At 42.8% G+C, this 16308-nt stretch overlaps 1 protein-coding gene across 4 annotated transcripts in view; it reads right to left on the reverse strand.

The window, feature by feature from the left end:
• Positions 1-763: 763 nt before the first annotated feature.
• The window catches only part of LOC102025027 (phospholipid-transporting ATPase IB-like), a 216397-nt gene continuing 200852 nt past the window's right edge, over positions 764-16308 (reverse strand). For all 4 annotated transcript variants that reach the window (XM_005406339.1, XM_005406337.1, XM_005406340.1 and 1 more), the window contains 3 exons: positions 11910-12008; positions 9103-9194; positions 764-1033 (listed from right to left, as the gene is read on the reverse strand). In XM_005406339.1, coding sequence (XP_005406396.1) covers positions 936-1033; positions 9103-9194; positions 11910-12008 — 289 coding nt within the window. In that variant the 3' untranslated portion in view covers positions 764-935. The remainder of the gene's footprint in view (positions 1034-9102; positions 9195-11909; positions 12009-16308) is intronic.

Consider the following 16308-nt stretch of genomic DNA (forward strand, 5'->3'; position numbering starts at 1 on the left):
CTCCTTATAAAGTTACCGGCTAGGAACTGTAACAGGTATTGTAGTTTGCTGTAGGGTGCTGGGGATGTCTGAGGCGCCAAGCCCCGCCCCGCCACCTCTAAAGCCATGATGTAGGAGGAAGTTACTGGGGATGGAACCTAGGACCGCACACACGCTAGGCAAGCGGTGTACCACTAGCTACACCCAACTCCAACTGTTATGGGTTATACCTAGATGCCCCTTCAAAGCCTCCTGTGCTCATAAGTGGGGCTGTGGAGAATTGGTGCAGCTGGAGGCAGAAACCTGGAAGTGACTGAGGCTGATTTTCCTACTAGACTTCTTGAATAGGAGAATCAGAATGGAGTTTAAACTGATCTACAGAAAATCATAAATATGTTGATCCTCACGCACCTGATTGTGAGGACTGACAGTACAATCCCTGTACGAGTTCACTGAAGTGAAATAGTGTGCAAATTTCATACAGAAGAAATGTGACTCACAGTGACAGCACATCCTTCTGAGAGAATGTTTTCTATGCTGCCTCATGCCTTTAGAGTTTTCAAAATATGAACTTTCTGCAAGATCCCTTTCCTGTGAGGCATGACGGATTTATTAGGCAACATGACATCTTTACCTTTTTCTCCAAAACCACTTGTACCAAAGTGTAAATTTGCTGAAACATAGTTTTGAATGGTATATTTTGGCCTGAACTGATGAGCTATCTCACAGCCACAGAAAAATAAATATGTTGAATAAAACTGCAAACAAATTCAGGAAAAGCAAGTGGGGTTTCTCCACTGTTTATTCCTCTGAATCAGTCAATACATAAATAACAGACTGGTTGTCCAAGGCACAGAAACAAGCATTTGGGAGTCAGGCTCATTCTACCAGTCCCAGGGAAGGACATAGTGATCTGGATCTTACATACTGGTGAGATTAATGAAGGCTGGACTCTTCTATGAACCCTTCCTCTCACTTACAAGAGTGTTGTAATAATGGACTAGTTCTTCCTGAGTGATCACGGCTGATTCTGTTTGAGAAAAAGCATAGCCATCTGGAGGAGTAAAGACAAGAGAATCCATTAGGAGCATTCAGGATCAGTGAACATTCTGGAGACAGACTCAAGATTCCAACTGGCTCGGACACTCTCCACCTTGGTCAGCAGCTGCGGTAGGGATGAGGGCACGGTGCTATGAGGAGGACATGGTGATGCAGCATGCATTTGCAAACCTGGCCGCATCTCTCTCAGGGTCCACAGCTGATTTGTGGTGGCGAGTGTAGGGAGTGGCTGAAGCTGGAAATCAGTCACATATGGGGGGCGAAGACAAAGCCGCCCCTAGAACATAAAGAGTTCCTTGAGACATGTAAACCAGCTGCTCCAGCTTGCAAACAGGTTGCTAGGCAGAGAGGTTGAAATTGACATCAACCTCCTGAGTGTATCAATAAACACTCTGCAGTCCTTGGGCAGGTCCTTTCCTCTCCTAAAGAGAGAGGACTCCACCTCATCTCAGCTTTCACCTCTTACCTTTATTTCTTCATCCTCTTGAAGTTTTTCCCCAGGAACATAGCTGCTCAAGATGCAGCAGGGGAGAGTCTGGATGTCAAGATTGTTCGGTGTTTTGTTTTGTTTTGTTTGATGGTGCTAGGGAATAGAGCCCAGGGCCTTTTGCATGCTAGGCAAGTGCTCTGCTACTGAGCCATATCCCCTGTCCTGCACTATGCTTTTATTTATTTATTTTGCACCTGAGACTTTCCCACTGAGCTACTCCTCATCCCTTTCTATTTTTTTTTTTTTTTTAAATTTGAGACAGGGTCTCTCTAAATTGCTCAGTTGTTGAAGCTGGGTTCAAAGTTGTGATGCTCCTGCCTCCATCCGCTAGAGTGCTGGGATTACAGGCAGACTCCACCCTGCTGCCTCACCAGTGCGCTTTTTAAGGCTCTCCTGAAGGTTCTAAAGTGCATGGTGTCCTACAGAGGAAGCGCTGTTCTATGCAATGCAGCCTGGCCGGGGCTATGTCACTCTTGCCGTTTTCATCATACTCAGCACTTGCTGAGGCTGTGAGCTGGTGTTCGGTACTGTTTATGTGAGGATGCGGGTGAGCCCAGTCTGAACAGTTCAAGCACTGCTTCTTGGGTCCCTGACTTGCTTTCCTTATCCCCGCTCAAGCAGAGAGGCTCTGCCAAGGTCTGGACCTCCAGGTGGTTGCCTGCAACTGACGCTAAACTTAGGTTGGTTGTGGACGGGCTCCATCTCCAGAGCATCCAATTTAGTGACTCTGAACTGGCATTTCTAAAATTTTTTTTCTTATCAGTACTGCAGTGTTTTTGGTACATAATGAGGGCATTCGTTGTAGGGAGTTGATACATAGCCATATTACGTCTTAGTCCTTTCGTTTCTCCTTTTCCTTTTCTCCCTTCCCTCTTCCTGCATGCCTTGATCGTCTTCCCATCTGCAAAAGGTACACCTCCCTGTTTCCTATCATCTACCTTTTATAGTTTGGGTTTCTCCAGTAGATGCTTCTACTGCTGGTATCAGGACTGTTGAGTTTGCCTTAGAGCTGCCCCTACATGTTTTGTATGTGTCTTAAAGGTTCACCATACTTACTGAACTGCAACCTAACTTGATAGGTAGACCACTGACTACTCTTGGAATAACTGTCAGAATCCCAGCCAATCACAAGTAGCCAACAGTTCAAGTTCTGTTTTAATAAGACAGACAAGGCTATAACAAATTGGGCAGCCCCACCCCACTTCTGTTTTCTACAATTCACTCCCTGCCCCCCATGGATATCATTATAACCTGCACAAGTGGAGGAGCGGGCATTCTGAATCATTTTTGTTCTGTGTTGATGTCTCAAGAGCAGTTAAGATCTGCACAACCAGATTTGCACTGCTGTGTTTTTCAAAGGACTATGCACGAAGAACCACTATTTTAGGTCAGAGTAACCACAATCTCTGGCTGGATACCAGTATCAGTATTCCCCAACCCTTGAGAATTTCTTCTCACTTGTCTTCTTTCCCTTCTTCCTTCCTTCCCACTATAGGCAAATTCAATTAGAATCTCAAGGTGGAACCTTGAGAGTTTTAAAAAAAAAAACAGCCCTGTTGCTTCTAATGTGTAGGTGTTATTGAAAGGTTAAAATGGATCTCTAAAAGTTAGAATTTTTTGAAAGAAAAAATTCCTCATGCTGACCATATAGAGCACCACCACCCAGCCCTGATTCTAAGGAGGGTTCAACACTTCCAGCTTTTGGAGCCAAAACTTAGCTAAATCTGCATACAAGTATTTCCTGGGTTTTCTTCTATTCCATCTTTAAACTGGAGTACTTCTGTACTCCAAGGGTACGGATAGGCTTCCCTCCCAGTTTGGTCAAATTGTAAATAAGTTCATTTTTGCATTCTTATTGGGATTTTTGTGTAGTGTGGAGTGGGGCAGGCAGAGGAAAGCAGATTGCGGGGCGCAGATTCAGGCCTGGCTAAGCCATGCCAGTAACAGACACAGAGGGGATGAGCGGCTCTGAGGAAACATGGGGTATATCTGAGGGACGAGGGGACAGGACGTTGGATTGAGAAGGGTTTTGTGAACTTTCAGCAGCCTCCCCGTTGAGCTCAGGCCCAAGCTGTCAGCCAGGTGAACAACCACAGGTGGAAAAACACTGTCTGTTCTCTTGTTCTTACATGTTCTGATCACACTGCATGGAGAACTAAAAAAATGGACAGCTTAAAAGACATCCCACTCTTTTCTTAATAGAAGAAGTGTTAGTTCTTCAAATGGTCAACTCTCCACTTGAAATTGGGGAAATTGAACCTCTCTTTTGGATAGGCCAATTTTGCTTATTTAATTCTTGACCTAGATATTTAGGGGGTAGAGTCCTGAGGTGAATTTGGTCTAAGGAGGGTTTTGCCTTGTTCTGCTTCAAATGCACAAGTGCAGAGCGTTTCCCTGGAGCTGACCCAGACTGGGCTGCAGTGCTGCAGCAAAGCCCTAGGGGATGTGTTGACATTCGTCCACTTTTATGCACTAGTGGTATATTGTGATTTCTTTCTTATTTAAATAGACAGTATTTACTTTTGAACCTAATTTTACTTTTTAAATTTTGTGTTTGTTTCTTGAAGATGGCCTTCCAAATTACATATATATATGTAATTTGCCTTATGAAACCTGGATCTGCCATTATTCTGCCATTATTCCAAGGCAACATATATCCTTAGAGACTTAGGCTGTTTTTCCTTTTTACAGTGTTCCCTGGGAAGAGTAGCAGCAGCTCATGTGGGAAAACAGAAACTTAGGCAACGGATCTCTACCTGCCCAACCTCAGCAACTAGCCTGACAAAATGCAGGATCTGTTCAATCAGATTCCACCTCATGAACATTCAACTGCCATTCGCATCCGAGGGGAGCTCAGAGGAAGCCCCAGCATTTGCATTTCCCACTTCCTTCATCTTTCAGGAAGTCCTCACAGCCAGAAAGTTCTGAAGAGGGCGTGGAGTGTGTGCTCCATGGACCCAGCTTGTGAACCTTCCCTGGCCGGCCTCCTAAATATGCAATCATGGCCAGAGTCTGGGAGGAGAGGAAAGGCAGGGAGGGTAGAGGACAAGACTTGGGAATTTCCATATGATTTCATCTTTTCACAGTGAAACATTTTGTAGATGTCACAATAGCCATGTCACTTTTCATTGGTTTGTTATAATTGTCTCATTTGATTCACTGTATTACAAATCAGGGCATCTGATGGATATTCTGGCTTGAGGAATCACTGGTATATTACAATTAGAGAATTTCCTTTCTTATTTGAATTGCTTAGAGCAGTTTACAGATTCAAGTTAATATTGTAAATATTAAAAGCAAATACTGTGTTTATTTAAATGAGAAAGAAATTATAATATACAATTAGTGCATAAAAAGCAAAGTTCAGAAAAACATGCAAGACCTCAGAGCTATAAACTGGCTGAGGTACCTCCCCCTGAACAGTAAGAGACAATGTAAGTAGATAAAACATCTTAGAACCCCTCTTACTATAACAAAATGTCTAATCATCCAACAGTATTTTCTGAACTAATATTAAAGAATGCTGTTGTGAAAATAATTTCTTCTTATAATGAATACTTCTTAAAAAGGAACTGAAATATATATATTTTTTCTGTTTCTCACATGAGTTCAATGCTATTTTGAGGTCTTTCATATTTTTGATCTTATGAAAGCTTTTGTGTTGGCTTTTGGAGGCAGTTTTTCTGTATCTGAATTTAGACACATATGGTTTTTTTAATACTCCACATTGCCTACAGTGATCCCAAGAACAAGGAATACTCAAAAGATAGGGATGGGGATACTCAGAGTTAACTAACGTTCTTTCCATTGCATAGCTGATTGAGTGGCACAACTAGAATACAGCTTCCTATCTGATTCCCACGTCTCTGCTCTGGAACTGAAAAATGTATTTTGAAGTGGAGAAGACTACAGTTGCTGTATGGGTCTCACCAGCTATGGGGTCTAAAATCGAGGGTGAGTTAATCTTGCTTAGCTCCTACGTCCTCCTCTGTAAATGGGGATTCACTTAGTTATTTTTCACACATGTCTGATAACTATCTCCCCATGTAGATATTCAATCCAAAGATTGAATGCAAAAAAAAAAAAAGGTCAAGTGTTTATCAGAGGGCCAAGCTCACCGTATGTGCTCAATAACTACTGGGTCCATTGCACCCATACTTATAGTTTACATTTGAGCCACAGAAGAAGGGATGTGTATCTGTTAGCTGAATGTACAATTCAGGTTGGACTATTAGTGCAACAAAATGTATTATTATTAGTTCTACTGTGCACTAGGTGTTCTTCCATTTGCTTGGAGTAAATCAATGAGGAAAACAAAAGATCCTTGTTCTCTTGGAGCTTACATTTTAGCAGTGAAGACCGATGATAAGCAACGACATAATGAAAAGTTAATCATATGGTCCCTAAGAGGGTAATAAAGAGCTATAAACAGAAGAAAATGCAAGCAGGAGACAAGGCAGGGGTTTGTGGCAATGGAGTGTTCAGTTTAGGCTTTGCTGAAAGTCATGTTTGGGTAAAGACTTGAAGGAAGTGCAGGATGAGCTGTGCAGACAGATGAGGGATTAGCAGTGGAGGCAGAAGGTGCACCCAGTGCAAATGCCCCAGGACACGATCAATAAATGAACAGAGATCTAGGCAGGTTGGCACACACCTCTAATCCCACTACTCGAGGAGGTTGAAGCAGGAGGATTGCAAGTTTGAGCCCAATGTGGGCAACTTAGCAAGACTCTGTCTCAAAAGAAAAATAGAAAATAAAACAGGTGCTGGCGATGTAGCTCAGGAGGAAAGCCCTGAAATCAGTCCCCAGTACCACCACCACAACCACCATCACCACACAAAAAAAAGAGAATACAGAGAGGCTGGAGTGGAATGAAGGGGCAAGAAGGGTGGGCAATAACATCAGGAAAATAATAGAGTCCAAGTCTCTGCCGGCCATAAGGACTTGGGCTTTCACTTTGCGTGGGATAGACAGCCATTGTAGGGTGCTAGGCATGCAAAACTGATGTGCTTGCCCTTCAGCAGTTTTTAATGCATCTCTGGCTGTGCAAGAGGGACTGGAGGGGGGCCTGTCAGGAATCCACTGCAGTTGCAGAGGAGATGAGGATGGTTCAGGGTGGGGTAGGAGCCATGGCTGGAGTGAGAAGTGGTCAGCCTCGAAGTGTAGTATGACAGCAGAGCTGAGCAGTGACCTGGTGTGTGAAAGAAAAGAGGCATTGAGCAGGAGCCCCAGGACCTGGGCCTGAGCAATCAGAAGAATGGAGTTGTCATGCACTGAGATGGGCAAATCTGCAGATAGAACAGCCTGAGTGGAGAGGAAACCAGGAGTTCAGTTTAGAGACATGAACTTTGAAACATTTGTTAGATAACAAAATAGAGACGCTGGCTATCTGAACTTGGAATCTGCAAGAGATGTATTTTGGACATACAAATTTAGGAGTTATCAACGTACAGATGGTATTTAAAACCATCATTTATCATCAGTGACAGGTGGAGACACATACTAGGAAGAAAAATTAAGAATTAAGTTTTGAGACATTCAAATATTGAGAGACTGGAGAGAAAAGGGACAAAGTCAGTCGCAGTGAAAAGGGAGTGACCCACAAAGTAGAGAAACTCAGAGAATGTGGCGTATTAGATATCATGGAGATAAATGTGCCAGGGAGGAAGAAGTCACCCACGGTGCCAGGCGCTGCTGATACGGCAATTGGCTTGAGGAGCGGAAATGAACCAGTAAGTTTCCCAACAAATCAGGGTCTCTGGTGGCCCTGAATACAGTCATGTCGGCTGAGTAGTGGGAGCGAACATCTGAACAGAGTGGGTTTAAGAGACAACAGGAGAAGAGGAATTGGTGATAGATGGAGATGATTTCATAAGGAACTGCTGCTACAATGATATGCAAAGGAATGAGGCAAAATCTAATGGATGACATGAGGTCAAAGAAGGTTCCACCTCTTAAGGCAACAAGCTATTGTGGAGAGGGGAAAATCGATGGTGGGGGAGCACTGAGTGAATTTCTGGAGTGAGGCTCTCACGTAGGCAAGAGCAGAGGGAACACTGGCACAAATAAGAAGACTGGCTTCAGGCAGGGTGTGCCGCGGGCACAGGTGGGAAGGCCAAGCATGGGGGTGGGCACAGTTGGCAGGCGAGGTGTGGTGAGAGCCCAGGGACGACATTGCTTAGACCAGTTTCTTAGGGGAGGAGAAATTAAGGTCAGCAGTTGGGAGTGAGGGTGGGAGCAGTGTTAGCCTGAATCCTTATGATGTCTCTCTGCTTCATGTTTTCTTGTCTAGGTTAATTTTTACCTCCCATTGCTATTTAGCTATTTCTTCTAAATATCACTAGGGAGAGGAGAAAAAAGTAAAGTGGTAGATGTAGGGTAGGCTGAAAAAGCTATATGTGTATGTGCGCCCAAGAGACAACTAGTGATCATCCAAACAGGCATAAATTTCAGAGATAAAAAAATTACAGTGAGGGAACCTCGAACTAAAAGCTCTACAACCGGGAGGGCAGTAGGGGAAACAGATATGATCAAAATATATGCACGTGTGAGCACACACTCAAACCCAATGTTTTGTAAAATGAGTAAACACTAATAAAATATACTGAAAATAAAAAAATAAGAACTTTACAACTTTAAAAGAACACCTTGGTCACACAAAGGGAACAAGTAGGTTTCATTCCCAACAAATACCATCTGTTTCATTACTGCTTTGACCTTTTTGTTTGACTTGTTTTCTTTCCTACTACTGCAACATTCAGCATCAATATTGCCAAACAGAGGCTACACAAGGCCTCAGTCATCCACCCAGGCACTTTGGAATGTAGTTCTTATTCAGGGAGGCAGAAGTGGAATAATTTTTTTACTGTTCATACATAATTAGGCTATTTTAACTTCATACCAAATGGTGTATGTAATGTTTCTTTGGATACGAATTATTCGAAGTTAATACCATTTTACCTTTTAAATGGTACAATGGGAAAATGTCAAAACCTCAAAAACCTCAGGACTGACATTTAAGGGATTTAGGATCAGGAACTATTTTCTTTCAAATTGCATTCAGTTTATGTCAAACACATTAATATCTCAAATCTAATGGAGCTTTTTTCTCCAATAAGAACCACTTTACTTTAAAAAGTAGATAATAATAGAGGTGATTTGCTCTATTATTTTGATAAACAATTGATAAAATAAATTATTTTTTGTAATTGTGGTAAAACGCCAATAACCATTTTTAAACACACAGCTCAGTGGCATTATGTATATTCACACTGTTGCTCAACCATCTATTTTTAGAACTCTCTTAATCTTACAAACCTGAAACTCTGTACCTGGTAAACTCCAACTCTCCACCCCTCTTCTCCAGCCCCTGACAGCCACCATTCTTTCTGAATCTGTGAATTTGATTCTGCTGAGCACTGCATATAAGTGGAATCATACAGTATTTGTCCTTTTCTATTATGATTTCAAGTACCATAATGTTTTCAAGTAGAACAGCCTGACTTTTAATTCCTCACCCTCCTTGCAAGCAGATGGAGTTTCGATGTTACGACCCACTTTATGATGCGTGACTTACGTGGGGCACTTAGATCCACAGAATTGTTCCGCAAGATAAATTCATGGGGCTGGGGAGCAGCTAAGGACATTTGCAGATTTGTTGCTGTCATCCTGGGGGTAAATCAGATACAGCCAGTGTTAGTTCATTCAAAGAGATCTCAAAGGGATTTATGGGAAAAATAAAGTTGTGAACAAAAGTAAGAGATTGTCCTTACATTTTGAAGAATGCTTGTGTATTTTAAATAACATGGCATTATCGGAACACTCAGTAAGGTACAGCTTCTAAAATAATGTTTTGCTATGAGCATTTCTTCTGAACAACTGTCTTTTCTAAGTAACCAAATTGAACAGTTAGTGTCCTGCTAACTCTCTGGCTTCCTGGAGCACCTTAGAGATTTTCCAGGGTATCTAACCTTTGTCCTGACATCCTTTCCTACTGGCAGTGTAGTATACTACTGTGGTTCAAGACCCCTGGAAGTGTGTATTATGAAAAGTGGTTGCATTGTCCTTCTGCAACCCATAGAGATTGCTGTAGGACCACAGTGGAAATTTAAGCATGAGACTTTCTAAATTTCAAGCGTTGGGGTTATTTTATGAGCCTACTCCCCTGAGGGGTATAATTAGGGAAACCCATGCTTTTTTCCTTTCTTCCTCTATTAGCTGAAAAATAGGGTTTAAAATGGACCTGCCTAGCCTAGCCTGCTCTTCTTTCTCTCCTACTGGACTGTTACCAGGTCATAGGAGCCTTCTGTAGCTTGGTATTTCCAAAGATGGGAGGGGCATGGAGGTTGTGTGATAAACTACAGCTGCTTTCAGCATCCACCACTTCCGCTCCCACCATGAGCTCACACGGGAAGAGGGAGTCTTCTCCCTGCTTGTGACACCCGCCCATAGAGAATCAAAGAACCCCTGTCTCTTGCAAGCTGGGAGTCTGTCTTTCCAGCCTAGAGAAAGATTTCCAGGGACTCTTTCAGGAGGAAGGAGAACAGTGAAGTTTTCCAAAGTACTTAAAGGAATCAGGAAAGGATTCCATTTTGGCTCCTGTGTTCTGGAGCTGAACTGCACTTGGTTTGGGTGTTCCAGAATCCATTTACCCAAGCACATTTTCCCTGAGATAAAACGTGTATGTGGTTATAAAGTCTAACAAGAAAGTAAATGAAGGTAGACCACGCACACTTGACCTTTCTTACCCACTACCTGCCTGGTCCCTCACTTTTATTCCTCCCTGGTAGTTCTTAGTATTTGCCGTGTTTCTTGAGTAATTTTCCACAGGTGCTTTATCAGTGAAAGTGATTATGCATTTTTATTATCTTTATCTTTTGCACAAAAGTTCGCATCTTATAGAGTGTTCCATATTTGTTTTTTTCCTGTTCGTGCATCTTAGGGACATTTCCATCTCAATATACAGCAAGAGTCCTCATTTCTTTGCACAGCTTGACTATTTTAGTGTGTGGATGTGTTCTTGTCCCTAAATACTTGCTATTCTAAATACTGCTGAAATCCTTCACGTTGAGACATCTGCAAGTATTTGTAGGGCAATGAAGAGGGATAAATTCTGACAAATGGATTCACTGAGTCACAAGCTATTCACATTTGTATTTATGGTAAATATTACCAAGGTGTCTGTCTTAACTCTCTTTCCTCACATCTTCACCAAGGGTGGGAATCTTTTGAAGGATTAAAATGTTCTTCTCACCTTCTTATTTTTATTTCTTATTATGCCTGAAGTTGAGAATACTTATATCTTTTTTCACGAACTGTTTGCCTGCTTTTCTGTAGTTTGGTGGTGTTTTTCTCGTGAATTCTGGAAGTCTCCCAAATTTCCAAACATTCTGTCCACTTGAGAATAGCCCTTGTTATGTAAGCTTTCTTTCTGCACATTTATACTGTGTTTATATTTTGGCTTTGGTTTCTTTCACTGAGGTTCATTTTGCATATCATAAAATGTGAGATTTTTTTTAAAAAGTGCTTAGATCTTAAAAGTTCACCATCATGGGTTTTAACAAAGGTCCTTATTGTGTACCCATCTCCCAAGTGAAGATAGAGAATACCTTCTTCCTGTCAGAAACTCATTCTTGAAACTTTCCAATGGAAACTTCAGTGGGCAGCAGCTGTTCTGGTTTCTATCACTACTGATTAGTTTTGCCAATGCTAAAATTCACATTCATGTATATACAGCTGTGTCCTGTGTCTTCCGGTGTGGGGAAAAGGGGTCTGGGCCTGTTTGATATGTGCTGAGCCTGAGGAGTCAGGGAGAGTCTGGACATTCCTGGGAGCTGACAGTGGGAGAAAAACAAAAAAGAAAGAACAAGAATGAATAGGAAAGAACAGGTTCGGGGCAGCTCAGCTGTGGGGCACTTGCCTCACATAGTGAGGTCCTGAGTTCCATCGCAGCTCTGAGACACAGAGAGAGAGAGACAGAGATAGAGACAGACAGACAGAGACAGACAGAGACACAGAGACAGAGAGACAGAGATAGAGGCAGAGACAGAGAGAGACAGAGACAGAGAAAAACAGAGAGAGACACACACACAGAGACAGAGAGAGAGACAGGGACAGAGAGACAGAGAGATAGAGACAGGGACAGAGAAAAACAGAAGGAGAAAGAGAAAAACAGAGAGAGACACAGAGAGAGACACACAGAGAGACAGAGACAGAGAGACAGAGAGAGACAGGGACAGAGAGAAAGAGAGACAGGGACAGAGAGAGAGAGAGAGAGACAGGGACAGAGAAAAACAGAAAGAGAAAGAGCGAAACAGAGAGACAGAGAGTGAGAAAGACAGAGAAAGAGAATATATTCCCAACACATGAAGAGAATAGCCTCACCTCTTCTCCAGCACCGAAGAGAATTCAAATCCTTTAACTTTGCTACTTTCCAGCTGGCGAACGTTCTCAAGAGGACTTCTTTTGTAGGTATTTCTCATCCTGTAGCACATGGGAAAGATAAAAAGTATACAACACATTAGCTTTACGAGCTTTGAAGGACTGTTTCCTCCCCTCCTAGGTGACAGCTGGGCATCCTTTGGCTGTAGGCCGCATGATGGTTAGAATACAGCACTACACACTCAACCTCCACGTGCCTCCAGTCATGACTTCTCTAGCGGCTGAGAGCGCATCCCGAGAGGTGCTGGGCAGCACTGCATTACAGCACTGCCCAAACAGTGCCCACCCTGCATGCAGGCCTGTGGACCCATCCAGGTGTGTGCCTGGTGCAGAGAGCTCTGGGTCTGGAGGGAGTGCCTTCCCCTACACCAGTCAGGCCGTGAGCTAAAGAGTCATAGGACTCACACACAATTCCTTAGTTTTTTCTGTCATGGGCATCATTTGAGAATCTTGAAACCTAAATTCTCACCAGCTCTCTTTCAAAGTGAGAGACCCCTGGGGCCAAGCGTGCCATCTGTCGCGTTTACAGCGGCAGGACAGAAATTTAGGAAGCTCATGTATCAGGTGTGCAGATGCTGGACTTGAAGCACACAGGTGACCAAGATAAATGCCTCCCCTGTCTTTAACAACTTGTTTGCATGGACTCTATCTACACTGAGGCATTTATCATTCATCCACTTGTGTTTTCCTTAAATATATTTCTTGAGTTGCAGTTGTGAGCCAGAGCAAAAACAGGCATTGTCTCTACTTCTCACAAATCTGGCTACTAATGTGCACTGTCCAGTTGCGCCCTGCACCCCTCTAGAAAGCAGCAGATGGAGGCCACGCAGGTTGTATTTTCACCAGGAGAGACAGGTGGCGCTGGACAAACGAGCAAGGCCAGAGGACACAGGGGAAAACTCGGAGTGCTGACCATGAAAGGCAGAGGTAGGAGCTTGGTGGTGACATCAGCAAAGCCTCCTCTAAGGAAGTGAACTACAGATGACGTCTAGAGGAGGCATAGCCAGTCACAACGGGAGTGGGTGCGAGAGCTCTGCAGACAGAAGCGGCGCACATACTGTGCTGGGATGGGCGGAAGGTGGTGAGCAGGGGCACAAAGGGGGAGGGGGAGGTAGGCATGGAGGAGCCATCTATCGCCCTGAGAAGGGTTTGGCTTTGCTCCTGAGAGCAAGCCCCCAGAGGCCTCCATCGGCACAGCTCCTGGACTGCTGGGTTAGCCAGGACTGTCTTTGATCCAGGCACATAACACAAAAAATTAAGTACAAAAGAGTGTTTAGGATATTAGTAAGATTCGATGGTTTATGAATTTTAGTCTGGCTACAATGAACGAGGATGGGCAGAAAAGAGAAGTTTGGTAGACTGGGAGAAATTGGGTCAAGGGTCAAGTGTTGGAACAAAGAAGTTAATAAACGTACTTCAAGATAACATTGTATGAAAAATTAACAAGTCTAAATTCTAATGCACACCTGAAGAAAAACACTGCTGTGTACCTAGGCGGTATGCTTCCATGTAAAGAATTTTCTAAGTGGTTCCTTAAAAAAGGAAGCTGTCATTCCACTCTCCCTCCCGCAGACAATCAGATTCCCTATGTTTTAACTGAAAGCCTACAGGGTGACTCTCTCTGCATTTTATTTATCTCTTACAGTCCTTTCAATCAAAATAAACCAATGACTCGCATATAAACACCTGAACACTTAACGGTGCTCTTTTCACAATTGATTACAGGGCTTGGCTATTATTGGGTTTATCAAAGCCAAAGAGAAGAAAAATGGTTAAAAGATGGTTTAGGCCATGGAAAAGAGTTGCGAGAGTATTTTAAAGGTTGGAAAGCTCATGCTTATTCACGGTGGAGAGTTGTGCCTCTCGCACAGTCATCTCTGGACACACTCAGACATTACAACCTGAAGGAAGGACAAGACAGTAAGGGAAAACGTGTTGTAAGGTGCAGAAATAGCGGCACAAAATGTATTTGTTGTTCTTCTGTGCTGTGGAAAGAAACTTAAGAGAAAGTGTAGACATTTTCTAACACCTGGGAATGTATTGTAAATAAATAGTCAAATATGGTATAGGCCATGTATTCTTTTCCACAAGGTAAACTGAAGAACTAAAGTATAGAGGCTTTGTGAAAAATAGATACTAGACACATCAGTGGATAGATAGGTGCAGAGATAGGTAATACTATATGGTAGGTATTTTCCTAAACACTTCCGGTACATTAATTGATTTAAACATCATTTCAGATCATAAAGTGTTGCCATTTAAAATGCACATTTGTACATTAATATTAGATTTTAACAACTTGTAGTAGTTTTTATGTGAAATAAGATAAGTGACAGCAAACCATACTGGTTTTTCATTACAGTGTATTGGCGCTTCCCAAGCTCAGAACAACTTCTTACTATAAGTCAAATAGAGAAGTAGTTGGCTTGGAAATTGGGTGCTGCTGGGGGTGTTCAGGAAAATGAAACACCAAAAATGCCACGTTGGACTCTAAAACAAGATCAGCTAGGGAGCAGCAGATGTAGGAAAGGCTTCCCTTGAAGTTCCCTCTCCCTGAAGACCAGCTGTCCTAGTGAGAAACAGAATCACCTTCAGATCCTAGAGAAATGTCAGTAACGTGCGAGATTAAGCTCACAACACAGGGGAAAAGACTGAAAATCGAACACCTCATCCCGAGCACTGAGGACTTAGTCCTGGGCCACTGTCTCTTCCCCTGGCTCATTCTCTCCCTTAAACATCATTTCCTACCCCCCTAACATTGCTTGAGCTCTTCACTTTCCCTTCCCCTTTGAAGAGAGTTGGTTAAGTCTCAGCCTAGCCCTTCTTTGAGTTTTTTTGTTTGTTTGGTTGGTTTGCAGTACAAGACATCGAACCCAGGGTCTTTATCCCCAGCTACATCCTCAGCACTTTCTTATTTTGAGACAGGGCCTTGCTAAATTGTTGAATTGCCGGGCTGGCCTGGAATCGGGGACCCTCTTGCCTCAGCCCCCAGAGTGCTGGCATTGCAGGCTCGCCACCACCCTGGGTGGGTTTCACATTTTGCTATGTTAATCTGCCTAGTGTCAGTTTGGTTTGGCAGTGATCAGCCTTCAGAAGGAAAGTTTCAACTTTCTCCTGCTGTCCTGGAAAGACCTTCAGGATGACCTGAGTGTCCCTAAACTATCCTGTCTCCTTCCCATGCAGGGAGGCACAGTCCTGAGGCAGCAGTAGGGAGCCGCTACCTCACAGTGATAACCTGGGGGGGCTGTGTCAAATCCTTTGTATAATATCTGAGAAGTCTTAGGATGGCAGTTTCAGCAGTAGGTTCCAGGAAGCAGGACCTGAAATCCCGTTTTAAGAGGGAAGAGCAACACCTGGCTCACCTACCATCCAGCCCCTGATAGTTTTCACATGTGCACCTGCTGTCTTTGGTCTCCACATCCTACCCTCCTTAGCAACTACACTTCCTTCCACAACTTAATAGGTTCTAGAGTGTGAAAAATGAGTTTCAAAAAGTTGCGTATTTCTTAGTAGCTCAAATAATATTCCTTTCCAACAGCAGTGTTTCTTTAATCCCCCTCACTGAAATTATATTTCATCTACATTACCAAATAAATTAGTATCTGTGGCCCTGACATAAAAAACCTTTACTGACATGTTCCTTTGAGAATACAGCATGTGCCCTTACTAGCTCATAAAAATATATTTATACTAGCAACCTTGCCATGAGCTAGAATTTACTAAATTCTAAAAAGCTAAAATTAAACATACCTTCAATATCTGCCAAGAATCAAAAATTCAAGTTTCAAGTCTGGCCGTGATACCCATAGTTAAAATCTCAGAGGCCACTGAGTCTTGATTACATTGTGCATTGTCTAAGTTACAGTCTCTAGTACCTAATCAATGATGTTGTTCCTCAACATTTAGTTCTGAAACTAATTTGAAAAACTTTCAGATAGGATGTAGATTAGGATATAGTCAGGAATACTGGGGAAGAAAATACTGCATGTTTTCAAAAGTTAAAATTTAACAGTACATTAAAATTGCCCTGGGCCAAATACCTAATAGAAAGCGTTCTTTTCCCACAAAGAGGAGATTTCAATTTCTCTCAATTTAATATAAATGTTTTCTACTAAGAAATGCAGTATAAACATATGATAAAAAATTATATTCTAAACTTGGCATGGTGGCACATGCCTGTAATCCCTGCACTCTGGGAGGCTGAGGCAGGAGGACCCCAAGTTCTAGCCCAGCCTGGAGAACTTAGTGATTTAGCAAGGTCCTATCTCAAAAAACTTTTTAAAGGCTGGCAATGTAGCTAAATGTGAAGGCTCTGGGCTCCGTTCCCAGACACACACACACA

The sequence above is a fragment of the Chinchilla lanigera genome, unplaced genomic scaffold (genome assembly GCF_000276665.1).
Source record: "Chinchilla lanigera isolate Chin_1 unplaced genomic scaffold, ChiLan1.0 scaffold00096, whole genome shotgun sequence".
Lineage (NCBI taxonomy): Eukaryota > Metazoa > Chordata > Mammalia > Rodentia > Chinchillidae > Chinchilla > Chinchilla lanigera.